At 46.1% G+C, this 14,435-nt stretch overlaps 1 protein-coding gene across 1 annotated transcript in view; it reads left to right on the top strand.

Annotated features, from left to right (window-relative positions):
* LOC8028554 (lysophospholipid acyltransferase 5) overlaps nt 1-13,047 on the top strand; it is a 38,158-nt gene extending 25,111 nt beyond the window's left edge. Inside the window, exons 8-13 of the mRNA XM_040223776.2 lie at nt 393-501; nt 3,887-3,973; nt 4,725-4,891; nt 6,353-6,500; nt 9,294-9,452; nt 9,982-13,047. Of these exons, the coding sequence (XP_040079710.2) occupies nt 393-501; nt 3,887-3,973; nt 4,725-4,891; nt 6,353-6,500; nt 9,294-9,452; nt 9,982-10,095 (784 nt within the window). The 3' untranslated portion in view covers nt 10,096-13,047. The remainder of the gene's footprint in view (nt 1-392; nt 502-3,886; nt 3,974-4,724; nt 4,892-6,352; nt 6,501-9,293; nt 9,453-9,981) is intronic.
* The last annotated feature ends 1,388 nt before the right edge of the window (nt 13,048-14,435 follow it).

Below are 14,435 nucleotides of genomic sequence, written 5' to 3' on the forward strand. Positions count from 1 at the left end.
AAACCACTTATAGCGATAATGAGAGAACCCAAAATTTCAATCGTTATAACCGGTTATCGTTGTATCTGGACTAGAATGGGATCATTTCCAGTCTAGAAACTCTAGAAACTGATCGTTATAAGCGGTACATCGTTATGTGGTATCGTTATAAGTGTATTGCACTGGACTGCAAAAACTGTCGGTGTTGTCGGAAGTACTTCCAGGACCCCCTGGTAGATGGCAGCAGTGTGTTCTCTCGCCATGAGCAGTTACGAGGGAATGCAACACACTCATGCCCACTCGAACGCCACCGTGGGAACCAGCCTTCAACAATTCCCTTCAAAGCTGCAGTAGTCTTTGGTACGCCCCTGCGTCCACACCCTTGAAAGGTGCCTCTCGCTCTTCCCGTGCAGCATAGTGCCGGCCCTGATGCGGATGGGGCTGGGCCTGCTCTGCCTGCTCTTCAGCCAGTTGGGCTCCCTCTGGTTAGACGAGAAGTACATGCTCTCCGACGAGTACATGGTGAGTAGTGCCTGCTTCCGGCCAGAAGCGGAGATCGAACTTAATTCGAAGAATGAATCGGTTGGATGGAAACACCGTATTTCACTGCAAAGGTGCCACTATAGGTGATTCCTTCGTTTCATGAAAAGCAAATATTCTATGTAAAACTTGCCACAATCGAAGTTTTTAAACTAAAGCTAGTATTTTCATAACAATCTTGTGGCAACCTTTTTATGCGGAGGGCAAGTTTGTCTGCTTCTTGCGCAGTGGGTAGCGGTGACATCAGAACGCCGAGCCCTGATTGGCTGATCGCGACCCCCTATCTGAGCGTCGTCTGCTCCTTTGCAACGTCGTCTGCTCGCAACGTCTTCTACGTCTGTCTTACCTTTCCTGCGACTTTCGGAAGTGCAGAGGCCAGATTAACGAAACAATTTTGCGCCAAAAATGTGCGTAAAACAAAACTTAAGAACAAATATGTATTCACGAAACGAAATTTTCGTAAGTTTTGTGCAGTTTACGACGAAATCCTACGACAGATCCGAAGCTGTCTGACGCGCTTCTTACGATCAAATCAGCATGGTCGACAGCATCACGGCCGCGACGACCCACAGATGTTTATTGTTCCACTTGCGCTTCTCATGCGTCCCGACTTCAAGCAGCAAGAAAAAAAGTAAAAAGTACTTGAAACAGACCACGACGAACAAGAACGATGGATCCACAAACACCCGGGAAGAGCTCCAACGGCCACGATTCCACCAAACGCGACCAAGCGAGTTCGCCAGTTAGGCCCAGCGGCACTCCGCGACTCGGCGACCGTCTGCCCACGACCGGCTGGCGTGCTGGATGGAATATGCCTGCGCGACCCTTGTGAACCCTTCCCGTATTATACTTTGATCGCTGACCTCAATTTTAGATTAAGAGGTCATTTTCTTCCTCTTGTTATCTCCTTGTTTCCCGAGGCAACGGTGACTCTCGCCGGTAAAAAAGCGGTGAATTTCCGACTACCGCAGGAAAGGTAAAGCAGCCATCGCTTTGACTAGATGTAAAGCAGACGACGTTAACTGCGCCAACCCGCCGACGCCGTTAAAGAATGAGGGGTCTCGCCGCACACGAAAGGAGGGAAAAAGTATTTGGGAGGGAACTTGCGAACACTAACACGCTCACCTCATGGTTCTTAGCAAACAAACCTCGGCGCCTCGGGACACCTCGCCAGTGAGTCCTTTGACTTCCCTCCTTGATGCGCGTCGGCTAGTTGTTAGACAAAAACAACGTACCGCTCGAGTTATTTCGTCTGCCCTCTCTGAAAGGCGAAGTCGAGCTCGCTCGACTTCCAAAAGTCGCAGGAAAGGTAAGACTACAGTGGCTTAAAGGGGGTAGTGTAACGAACGAAACCGGAGAAGCGGCACAGCGTTGAAAGACGGCCGCGGGTGGCGCTGGCGCTTGCAGCACCGTCGTTCCGGCTATGGCTCCAGCTTGGTCAGCTTGGCTCCGGCCAGCTCCGGCCGATTCGCAGCTGTCGACTACACTGTCGTCTGCTAGTTTCACATTTTTTTATTCACCTTCAAACGCAAATCATGTCGTTGGAAGTTCACTGGAAACAAATAATTGTTTTTGATGTATTTATTAGATGTTATTTATTAGATGAAGTGTGTTAGGGGTGCCTCTATCTGCCGGCCGATTGAGGCAGCCAACGGAGCTGCGGATCGCAGCACCACCTACATCGTCTTCCAAGGAGCAGCCGTTCCCGATGCATGGTGGAGGCTACGTGATAACCACACTACCCCCTTTAAGCCACTGTAGTAAGACAGACGCAGACGATGTTGCGAGCAGACGACGTTGCAAAGGAGCAGAGGACGCTGAGATAGAGGGTCGCGATCAGCCAATCAGGGCTCGGCGTTCTGACGTCACCGCTACTTCCCTTTCTCATGCGCAGAAGACGAAAATGAGCCCACTTGTAAGGCGTATTGTTAGAGTGGAAAAAAAAAAATTTGTGGCCCAATAGGATATCTACATATTCAGAACCAGGAAGGCTGGGAAGAAAATTGCTCTGACTTTGATGTCATTCCTCTTTCATACAATAAAATGCTCACTTTACTAGAAGATGCTTAACTTCATTTTGGTCCCTTTAAAAAATATGGTTTGTATTAGTTTTTGTTTAGGTGGAGCTGTAGGTACAAAGTTTTCCTACACAAGTGCACCGCAACGCTGCAGTTTTGCACCTTCGTACATAACTGTGGAGTGTAGCATGCGAGGTTGATATTTTTGTTTTTTAAAAATTACTATAGATTCTTTGGGCTCGCGTAGTGGTGTTCCGTTGACGCTTTGTAGACATGTCACGAGAGGTCATTGAGAGCAGACCCCTAAATCACTTCTCCTACTGTGCCATGGTCCAAAGAGCTTGGGAGGTCATGTCGAGTAAAGAATCAAATATGATGTACCTCTGCTGGTAGAATCTATTGTGTGACTGTATGTTTCCTAGGTTTGCGTTGTGAGCGAGCTGCAAGTTTTACAAGCTCTGTTCAGTTGTGGACTTTTTTTTTTTTCCCTATCTGGTGATGCAGCCATCCTTGAAAATATCATTACTTTGCTTTTTTACTGGCCTTCTCCACTTGTCCATTTTCTTTCTTGCTGGAAACCAATGCACGAAATGGGCCACACAGGTGCGCTACTCAATCGCAAAGAGCAAATGAGAAAGGGACCGAGTGACTAGCTTTATAGTCAACTCTGTCATGGTTAAGTACAAAACGAGTGTGTTGGTAACAGTAATTAAACATGAGGAAGATACATAAAAAGGGGGGGGGACGGACAGCATTGTCCGTCCCCCCCTTTTAATATATCTTTCTTATGTTTAATTCTATCATGGTCGCGAGGTGAGGATTTCGAATACCTGAAAATGTGTTTTTGTACTATAACGAGAGCCCTAAAGTCATGAAACGTAAGCGTGTGCATCGACTAGCCCAGTGGTCTTCAAATGAGGTTTCGTGGATTTTGGAGTCTATAAAACCCTGCCATCAACCCTCAAGCAACCCCCCCCCCCCCCCCCTTCCTCTTAAAAAGAATAGTTGCTTTGTTTGTTGACCCTGGCTAGGGTGGTACAAGCTGCCACCCGTTATAAAAGGTACAGCTGTTACCATCTATCCATTCATTCATCCTTTTACTTCTTGATGCTTCTCACTTCCCCTGTCTATAAAAGTAAAGGATGCCCTTTTCACAGTGCAATTAGTTGTCTCGTTTTATACCCTCTCTCCCTTCCCCCGCTGGCATGGGGTCCCCACAAAATCATGGTTGAGAACCACTGGACTAGCCTATGAATATTTCTTGTTGAGAATGATCTTGGAGTTCTACGTTGCAACGCTTTGAATGACGTGAGGGTGAGGACATGGATGCAGCGTCTTCTTGCTTGCAGACCCACAACCTGGCTGGGCGGTACCTCTTCATGGGGCTGTGGCAGGTTGTGACGCTGCACAAGTATGTCGCCTGCTGGCTGCTGGCCGTGAGTTCTCTTTTTATCTCGACGCGGGGTGGCGGTGCATGGTGTGCTGACTAGGGCTGCGGCATACTTTGGTCGTTTGGTTTTCTCTTAATTGCAGAAGAGGTTTGGAGTAGAAAGACACTCTTTAAAATTGTTTCAAGAAACACAATTTGCCAAAAATAAATTTTTTTTGTTGCAGTTTTTTTTTTTTTTGTGATTATTTATTAATTTTTTATGGACCATTACAACCCCCTAATTGGGGATGACTCACCACCTGCGGCAAGCACGGCAATTGTCCCAAGTGACGAACAAAACAAGATTTCTAAGCCAACGGTGTGCTGCCTTTTCAAACTAGATATATGTTTTGTGACAGCTAACTACAGTACTCTGCGAAACTTTGTTAGCTGTGACACAGGAGCACCAACCACTGTAGCAGGCGTTGCCGGAAACTCCGCCCGAGAGATGAGGGTCAGGGGCCCTAAGCCGACCTGAGGGGGCAAATTTTGTCGCACCAGTATTCTGCACGATTTTGGGGGAACACTCGCTTTGTGGTGCTATAGTGAGTGGCCAGTGCTTCTGCATTACAGCTAATGAAGTTGGGCATAGCAGTACCTCCTGGTTTCATATGCATAGGTTACTGGTTTCTAAGAAGCATCTAAGTGGTACATCACAATCAAAGTCCTTTGCACGAAACGTTTCACGAGTCCCAAACGGGGCAGGGCACTCCTCGTGAGGCGCAAAGCGTCATTGCCATCATCTGGGGCGATTGCAGGAGGGCAGCTGCATCATGGCCGGCCTGACACACAATGGGAAAGACGAGAACGGCAACGATTTGTGGAACGGCTGCGTCAACATTTCCGTCTGGAAGTTCGAGACCACAACCACCTTTGATGGCATCATTAAAACATTCAACATCAACACCAACCTTTGGGTTGCCCAGTAAGTCTGCCTTGCTCCCCTCCAGAAGAAAGCTAAAAGAACTCTCATTCGACGTCGACGAAGATCAGAAAGCACAGAATGTGTTCCGTGCGCCGCGCAGGCGCGTGGGACATACTCTGCGCAGGTGCGCGGGACGCTAGCACAAACCACACTCCATGTGTGGTTTTTGCTTGCTTTTTTATTGCATACCACAGATGTCAATCGAGGCGAGTCCGAGCAAACGAGCATTTCGCATAGGCGCTACTTTATATGGCTCCTGCCGTAAAATGTAGTACGACGTCACACCGCTCTTGCTGGCACATTTTGCTGGCAGCCCAATACTTCCAGACAAGCTGTGCTAGGCAGCCCAGTGGCTATAGTACCCAACTGTCACTGCATCGACCCAGGTTCGAGCCCCGTACAAGGCTCAAACTTTATATATAACCTGAATGTTGCAAAACGCTCCCAGTGTATCAGTTGTCACGACGCTTCTCCACATCGGTCGTTCATGCCACTCGTTTGTGACAATAATGTAGAGAATGACTCGTAAAACACGTTTTGTGTTAAAACTACTCATGTTTTTTGTACCATAAAGGGTAATCTGTACATAGCCAATTCCCGCTGGCAGTTGGGATAAGATGCCAAGGTTTTTGCAACTGTACATACCGAACCAAAAGTTTGAGGCACAGAACTGCATTTGCTTACCAGGGAGACTGTCCAGTTGCGGAGGCAGACGGATGAAGCCCGTTTTTAGCTGTGTCTCCCGGGTGGTGTCCTGTTTAAGTCGCATTTAAGCGTGCTGCACCTGGATTGCACTAGGAAATAACACCGTATCATTTGTTTCGCTGTAATCGTTGTCAAGCCTTACGAAACTGTGTGGGCCAGCTCTCTAAGTTCCAAGTGAATTCACATTTCGCGGTGCCTCTGGTTGTCCTAGCTCAGTGGTTCTGAACCACTGACGTTTTGGGGGAACCCCTTCTGGATCAGTAAACGTGACAAGGGGAATGGGGTCCCTCGTCATATATTGGGCGATTACAGCGACAAACGGGTAAATAAGGAAAACTAAATGCGTGCGAACTAATTTTGAAGCTCTGAAACAAAGAACAATCAACCCTACTCACTTGGCACACATGGCTTGGTCTATTTAGCTTTCTAAAACAGCCAGCATCAATAAAAAAAAAAAAAGAAAAAAGCTTTATCGATGGTTGAAGAGTTTGAAGTCCTCGAGAAGACCTTCGGGGACCCTAGAAGGTCTGCAGGCCCCTATTCGAAAACACTGTCCCAGCTGATCGGCATCGCAAGTTAATGCACATGTTTCACAGTACTATGCAATGTGTTGTACAGTGTGTATCAGTCCACTCAATGTGTTATACAAAGTGTATACACAATATCTGTTGTTTACATAAAGCTCAAGCCCAAGAAGGGCTCAGCGTCCCGTTTCGAGGGCCTTCACCAATTGCGTTTGGCGTCTGTGCACGGCAGGTATGTGTTCAAGCGCCTCCGCTTCCTGGGCAACAAGCAGCTGTCGCAGCTCCTGGCCCTCCTGTTCCTGGCCGTGTGGCACGGCCTGCACTCGGGCTACTACGTCTGCTTCTTCAACGAGTTCATCGTCATGAAGTTCGAGAAAGACGTGCGTGCCTTTGCCTGCAACGTCCTCGTTGGAGGACTTTATATTTTTTAAAAAATCGGGGGGTAAAAATCGGATGCTATTTTCCAGGCATCTAATTGGGGCGAAGTCAGGTTTTTCGGGAAACCATTCCGGAATTCGGGTTTTATCGGATTCTACTTATTGGGGAAATACATAAAATAGCTTTCTACTCAAACAAACATCAACAAAGTCTATGGTATAGGAATGATTCTGAAGCGAATCTATGTTGAGTTTATGCAAATAGACTACTTCCATAAATCCCTGCATGCAACACGACGCGCGTTGCTCTGGGAACTAGTTGGCTAGGGAGGAGAGTGGCATAGTTTCGGTTTCAATCAACACATTGACAAGAGATTATACACAGAGCGTGGACCATAAACGTCCGTTATCTCATGTTTTCTGGTCCCGAGAGCGTCATTTGTGGTCTCTAAACTAACCTAAATGGTCAGACCTCGAAGCTTTAGCACAAGCCCGAGACGTATAGCTTGTTTTAACGCATGCTTGTTGTATTTTTTTACTCGAGCCTTTCTGTTAGCGTTTCGAGGTATGTGAACGAGCCAGTGCTGGGAATGTTGACGCAGCCAAGCTCGGGGATCTTGCTTGTGTACGAACCAACAAGCTGTAGCAAGCAATAAGTATGCATGCATCGAGCTCGCGCCTTTACATTAGTGTTGTTGATCAGGAAGTTCGTTTGTGTCGTGCATCTATAGACGAAATATAACTTTTTGCCAGTTAGTTTTTTTTAATACGCCTGAGAACGCGAGGTAGAACTCACAGTCGCCATTGAAAAGCTGCATTTGAACACACTTTTCACCTCTTATCTGTACTGCCCCACAGCACTGCACGAAGTGAAGTCCCTTACCCGCTTGCATTCCACTAATATTCAACATCGCGTATGCGCATAAAGTTATCTTGCAATCATATAGGCACATTCGCACATACAAACCGTTTTAAGAAAGCAAAAGTCGAGCACTTGTGTGAAGAATGTCGCACCGTTCGCCGGAAATGCGCCGGACGAACGAAGTTATTCAAAGCGTATTTGGCGGTTGCTAATGGCCATAATATTTGTTATGTGTTTGCTTTCTTCCTGACTGAGTATGCCGAGATAATTTCAGACACACCTTTCAGGCACAGATCTTGGGCGTCAGTAAAAGCTCGTCCAAAAAGGTTTAGCGAGGAGTAGGGGACCCTTGTTATAGGCCTAGGGCCTTCGTCGTAGCTAGCCGATCTCAGTGTTTGCGAAAACTAAATCTTCTCTCAGCATAAAATATGAGTGTGAGATATGGGATGACACGAGGAAGACATCATAGTAGCTTTTGTGCAGTAGTGAGGTCGAATTTATTGCGTTTCCTTAAAAGTTCATGCGCCAACGCTGGGCTCAAGTTTGAGACTCCTGTGAGGATGCGGCTTTCTTTTCGCCCAATGAAGTAACAAGAAGCGGACGTTTAGCAAACAAAATACGTGTAGGGCTCAGGGTGACCAAATTTCAGTTGTAGTTCACTAGTACTAGACGGGATTACTGATATTGAGCTCAAAGATGCACTCGTGGGGTGAGGTGACGAAGCCACGTCTTACTACGTTTGCATACGCACGCACAATATCCAATGTTTCGGGAACCAAGGAAAGTGCCTCGGTTTTTGTTTTGTATCGCTCGAGAATGAGTGTATTGTAGTTTCGTAAAAAGTCAAATCGAAAACGCAAGCAGCGCGTTCGGTTGCGGCGTGATAGCATGAGATGAAGCTGCTCAGTCGAAACCGAAACGGAGTGGCCAACTAGTTCCCAGAGTGCACTGCGTGGTATTTCGCCATGATGGGGCGCGTCAGTTTTGGAAGAAGTCAATTGAAGAAGCTTTTGACAATCAAACGAGTGACTTGAGTAAACGCATTTGGAACAGATTCTGAATTGTATCTATTTTTCATAAATTCATCCGATTTCAAAGCTGGTTTTCAAGGAGAAATCATGTTCAACCCGGTTTTTATAAAACCAGATCGGGGGCCAAAAGTCGGATAAGATTGGGTTCTACCCAAAAACGAAGAGGGCTGGCAAATTAACCGTTTTAAACGCCATATACACAAATATGTACATCTAAAACCCCCGCTATTTTTTGGGAATATATTGCATATTGAGTCATTTGAACAATTTTAGCCGAATTCTGTACTCTGGCAACCAAAATTTGTAAAGAAAAATTTAGTGGAAACTTTCTTCACAAACGAAAATTGTGAAGAAATTTTTTCATGATAAATGGCAAGTGGCGTTTGAAAGGATTGAAGTGTCCAAGTTACCTGAATTCGCTGCAGTTTTAATTTGAACAGAAACTTGAATGAATTGAAGGATGCAATACTGACACAGGACTGTAACAAAATATACAAAAACAAATAAAAACAGCAGAGGTTATACGTGTGCTCAATTTAAGTGGGCTAGTGGATTATAAAACTCTGCTGCATCAGTGACGCTAACGATGGAAGCTGGTTCCGTTCAACGATGGCATGAGAAAGGAAAGATTCATTAATTGCATTAGTTTTACTGGAGATTCATTTAATTGTTCAAGTTATTTAGCTGTGTGGGATAGAGAGCATAAAAAAAAAAAAGGTTTTTCTTGCTCATCTTGACTAAAGGTTGAGGGCTTTGCAAACACTTAATTAGAAACCACCGCTTTAAGCTGTCTGCCAAAATGGGTGTCTGTCTATAGCTTTCCAGTAAAGCTACCCGGGCCAGTGAAGGCACCTGCAGCCTCAGGGAGAGGTTGTGTGAACCCTTGCTGCTGTGTCGTTGCAGATGGTGGAGGTGATAGAGCGGGTGGACTGGCTGAAGCGCCTAGTCTACCACCGGTACCTCCAGGTGCCCCGCTTCATCCTGCTCAAGCTGTATGTGCTCTGTATGTTCGGCTACTGCATCGTGCCTTTTGCGCTGCTCTCCTTTGACCGGTACACCCAGGTGAGTGCAGTCGCTGCCTCAAATGTACCCCACTCAGTTCAGCAATGACAGTGTAACATGGTAGAATACATTAGGCACTCAAATATTGCAAATGACTGCACGAAGTGTGCTGCGTTGTTGAAAGATGTACTTTAGGAGGTTTGCTTTTATTCGACGTGTTTTAGGATTACTTGAAAAAGCCAGAGACGACGAATGAAAAAGGGGACAAACTGAAAACGTCTTAATTGAAATGTTTTGTGTTTGTCCCCTTTTTCGTCCGTCGTCTCCGTTTTTTTTTTTTTTTTTTTTTTTCAAATATGTGTAACATTAACCAGCTTGCCTGTTTACTTGCTCTTTCTGCTTTGGGACACTGTTTGCTTTTAGTGGAATAGTTGATGTGTATCCCATGCTGAAGCCCAAAACGTCGCATTTTCTAATCGTATTGATCACCGGTCGCTTCACACCAAAATGGTGGCACCCGTGAGAACGTTGGCTCGTTTAGTGGCTCTAGACAGAACAGAGTCACTTCACATTCCTCCGTCTCTCGCAGGCTTACGGCCGCATCTACTGGCTAGGGCACATCGTGTACCTGGGCTGGTTCCCCCTGGCCCCCTTCGTCTTCAAAGCCCTGCCCAGGAAGAAGTCTGAGGAAAAGGCACAGTGAGGCAGACGCACGCCGTAGCAGCGTGCGACACGAACGGCCCTCGCGCGACTTCGATTGGCCCGGTTATGGAACCGCACCGTTCCTTCTCTTTTCTCTTTCATCGCTGGGGCAGGACCTTGTTGGCTTCCCATTCATCTCTCGCGGCCTTGACGCATTCCTTCGACTCCCTCGTCTTCCAAGCGAGAGAGCCAGAAGAATGTGTGCGAAGGGGACATGTTTTGTTCGCGAGACGGAGTGCCGTTAGGTCAGTGCGCATTGCGCGGCAGCCAATGGGACGATTTGGATCTGTCTCGGTTTCGACTGTGTGTGCATTCGCCGAGCAATACGTTATGCAAAGCGTCGGAGCCAGCGTATTAGCCGGGCAACTAGGTCTACGCAATGGGATTCTTGTTGGGAAGTGTCTATGCAAGCGACGCAGCCACGGGGAAGCACGGGCGTGCAGGCGGAGGGCGAAAAGGAAGGAGGGGAAACAGTTCGGATCGTTCCTTTCACCAACCCCTTTTTCGTCTCCAAGCGTGGGTTAGGTAGGTATGCACAACACGACCAAGCTGACATTGTCGCACAATCTTTCGCTGTACAAACGGCCATACTTACGAGAGCGCGCCTTTCCGGCAGCGTCCGTCTTCATTAGAGAAACCCCCAGATTCGCCAGAAACTCCTCGTTAACGATCGTAATGCACAATTAATTTCTTCGCTGTGCGTTCCGACTCGGTAGTACCAGCCCTGCACCAAGTTGAAGCCCTTTTTCTCTCTTGCTTAACATTAGATTCAGTGGTACAATTGCATCATGCAGGGCACCCGTGCCAACAATATCTCTCCACAACGACGTTTCTGTGGCGCACGGGTCTACCCAGTTTTTGCCGAAAGTTGCAAGAGTTGTGGTATATTAAGTTGCAGCTAAGCGTCCTCGTGTGAAGATAGGCCTCATATTTTTTGTGTCCCAGCCACTAGAATGGAGGCACTTGCAAAAACATTGCGATGATATCAAGACAATAGGTATTTTGGCTATCGAGACTCGTCTCTAGTTAGAGCAGTGGTTTCAACCACTGATGTTTCGAGGACCCCGTCTGGATCAGCGGAAGTGATGGGGGACCCCATTTACTGGGGGGAGAGGGCGGTATTTCACATTGCAATGGAAAAGGGGAAAAGAGTAAATTGAAGGAAATTGATGCATGCAAACCAACTTCGCAGTCCTGAAATAGAAAACCAACCCTACTTACTCAGTGCATATAATTTTGTCTATTTAGCTTTGCAAGACAGCCAGCAACAATAAAAAAAAAGAAAAATGTTTTAGTGCTCTGCTTGACTGATGGTCTAATTCAGTGGCTCTCAACCATTGATGGTTTGTGGACCCCTTGTGGATCAGCGGAGATGATGGAGGACCTTGTTTGGTAATTACGTTAATTATTTAATAAATGGATATAACTAAGGGCTAGTGTGAAGTAGGCTTCGCTCATTGACGTACACACGAGAAAAGTCACCTGAAAATTGGAATGTTTTTCTCCATCTGAAATAAGAAAACTTTCTTGCCGTGCTTGACCGATGAAGCAGGGCTTGGCGGACCCCTAGAATTGGGGTGACCATACTCCTCAAGGTAGAAAACGAGACATTTCAGGAAGGGGGGTGCATACAAAAGATTGTTGAACTTCGAAACATACTCATTGTGAAGATCTTCGTTAGCACACACGTGCATTTTTTCGCCATTTTAGAAAAATAGGGAGGCTCAAGTGAGGGTGGGTGCAATTGCTAGATCAGGGGTCACAGGATATGGATGCCATTTGATTGCTAAATTTTGCTGGGAGTCTACAGGGCAAAGGGCCGCTTTATTTCCTAGCTCAGGTATTAAGAGCCCATTAATGCGTTTGAATAATTTATGCAAGGTGTAAATGATTACTTTTCCATAGCCACCAGTTTTGTTCCGATAGGTTAAGTATTTGTTCAACGCGAAAAATGGTCAATTCCGCCATCTTGGACGTCACTGCTTGTCTGGCAACCCTGCTTTCTCCTTTCAACGTTTGCAATTCCCAGAGCGATAAAGGATACGCCAAGGCGTTCGTTGCTTGCAATGGGAGGCGAGAGGAGGAAAGGCGAATGGAGCAGCAGAGTTGCAACAGAATGGGCGTCTGCTCTCGTGCAAGCAACAGTGGCACATATCCTCTCCCTCAGGCGCCGCCATTAAATTGCAAACCCTCCAGGTTTTGAGTTGCTCCCACCCTCACTAAAGTGTAGCCAACAGAGATTCTACACGAGTGCTATATCCAGTAACTCAAAAAAATTTCTACAAACGCGTCTTTGCGAGAGAAAAAGTGTTTGTGGGCAAGAACAGGTCTAAATTTTACTCTCTGGGAAATAATTTAAAATACCTATGGTTATTTTTGTAAAATATACTTGTAACGAGTAGGCGTAGTTTCGGTTGACTTCAACTCGCTTGCTGCCGATTTCGAAACTATGCACTCCTGCAAAAGTGGGACATGATTTTTATTGGGACAAAAAGACGGGACGGCAGAAGCGGACCTCAAAAATGGGACTGTCCTGGCCAAAACGGGACATCTGGTCACCCTTCCTAAAATGCCTTTGCGGACCCCCATTTGAGAACAACTGGTCTAAGTCTTCAGGGACCTGAAGAAGACCTTCAGGGATCCCAAAGGGTCCACAGACCCCCATTTGAGAACCATGCCTTAGAGCAAATCGCATACTTCCTTGGCAAGTAGGAATCGCTCATTGTTTGCACATAGGCAAAAAACGGGAGTTGGTTTAGCACAATTTGCTGCACTAAGGTTGGTTCAACGAGCCCTTGTACTTACGACAGTTATGTGCGGCACTTGTCGCCATCCTGTCCAACCTTCCTAGGGCAGCTAGAAATTCTAGGAGTGTAAAACTTGCCATCTTGTATAGTGTTTTCTCAATTTCTGCGTGCAGTTTCAAGAATAAAGACATGCTTTGGACAATGTTGCAGGCTGTTTCCGGCTTCATTCGACAACAGTCACCGAAACTTGTCTTCCTCACTCAGTCCACCAGCTGCCGATTCGTTTTGCCAGCTTGCAACACTGGAATCGTGTTCTAGAGTACAATCATTTGCATATTCCTGATGCTGTTCGGATTCCTCTGTATTATGTTATCTACCAAGCATTTCTTGTCCCTCTATACTTCCCGTCTTGTACCCTGCCAGAACTGTAGCACTAGCTTGTCAGCAACCTGGTCACGTAGGGATGTCCGAGCACACGACGCTGTGCCGCTGGTTCACACAGTTGCGACAACTTAAGACCAAGTGCATGAGGACCTCTAGCGATATCTTAAGACTAGAGAACACGCAGGCTCTGCCAATAAGGTGGCCCTGGAACTGCATGATTGTTTATGACATTGCCAAAAGTTTTTTTTTTTTTTTTATGCCAATAGTGAAAGAATGATGGTTGAAAAAATGGGAAATATACAGTGGTCGCAAGTGTACGCACGGTGGAGCTGCGCTGCACGGAAAGGGTGGCTGAGTATCCCCCTATACATGTAAATTCCCTATTCATTCATTTCAGATACCCTCAGGGCCATGAGGGCATTGCAGAGGGGGGTGGGTTACAGTTACATCAAACAGAAATGAATAACCACAAGTTCTAAGAATGTCAATAATTAACTCTTAATAAAATATTGACATTATTGAGACAGTTTTAAAAGACAATGGCTTCAGACAAAGTTACCGCAGACACTTGAAGGTGGTTTCACGGAAGTGTGGTTAGGGGTATGAATGAACTGTGAAAAGTTGATTTGACACGATGGTATGCCTAGTTTTGTGTTGAACAAGATGGATAAATTTTGTAAAGCAAACACAAATGGGAAAGTTCTCTACATGATGTAAGGCTAGGCAAGTTCAAACTAGATTTCACAGATGTTATGCTGGCAGTGTGATGATAGTAAGTATGAAGCAAAAAGATCTATGTTGAATCGCTTTAACTGCAGATGTTAATATGTCAGTACCGGGGTCCCAGAATGCTTCCTTGTGCAAGTTTGTAATGTGGACTCGACTCGAAGGAGCCTTCCATTTTTAGGAAGTATTGTAGTTACCCCCAGTATGCCATTCAGGACAGGAAGACTACCTATGTCCTTGGACTCGCCTAATTTACTGGTTGGATTAACTAACCTTTCTCTCTCCCTCAGTTTATGACTAGAAAACAGCACTAAAGAAAGTATAGAAACAAGCTTGGCAGCGAGAGTACTACTAATACCTATGTTACTGCTTATTACTGTAGTAATTCATTCATATTCAGCATGTATCTTGAGAGCTGAGGGAAAACAAATTTCATGCAACTGAACTAGTTCATACTCGGGGCTGGCTAAAACTGCGTCTTGAA

This window comes from Ixodes scapularis, unplaced genomic scaffold (assembly GCF_016920785.2).
Source record: "Ixodes scapularis isolate PalLabHiFi unplaced genomic scaffold, ASM1692078v2 PGA_scaffold1__304_contigs__length_218370807, whole genome shotgun sequence".
Taxonomy (NCBI): domain Eukaryota; kingdom Metazoa; phylum Arthropoda; class Arachnida; order Ixodida; family Ixodidae; genus Ixodes; species Ixodes scapularis.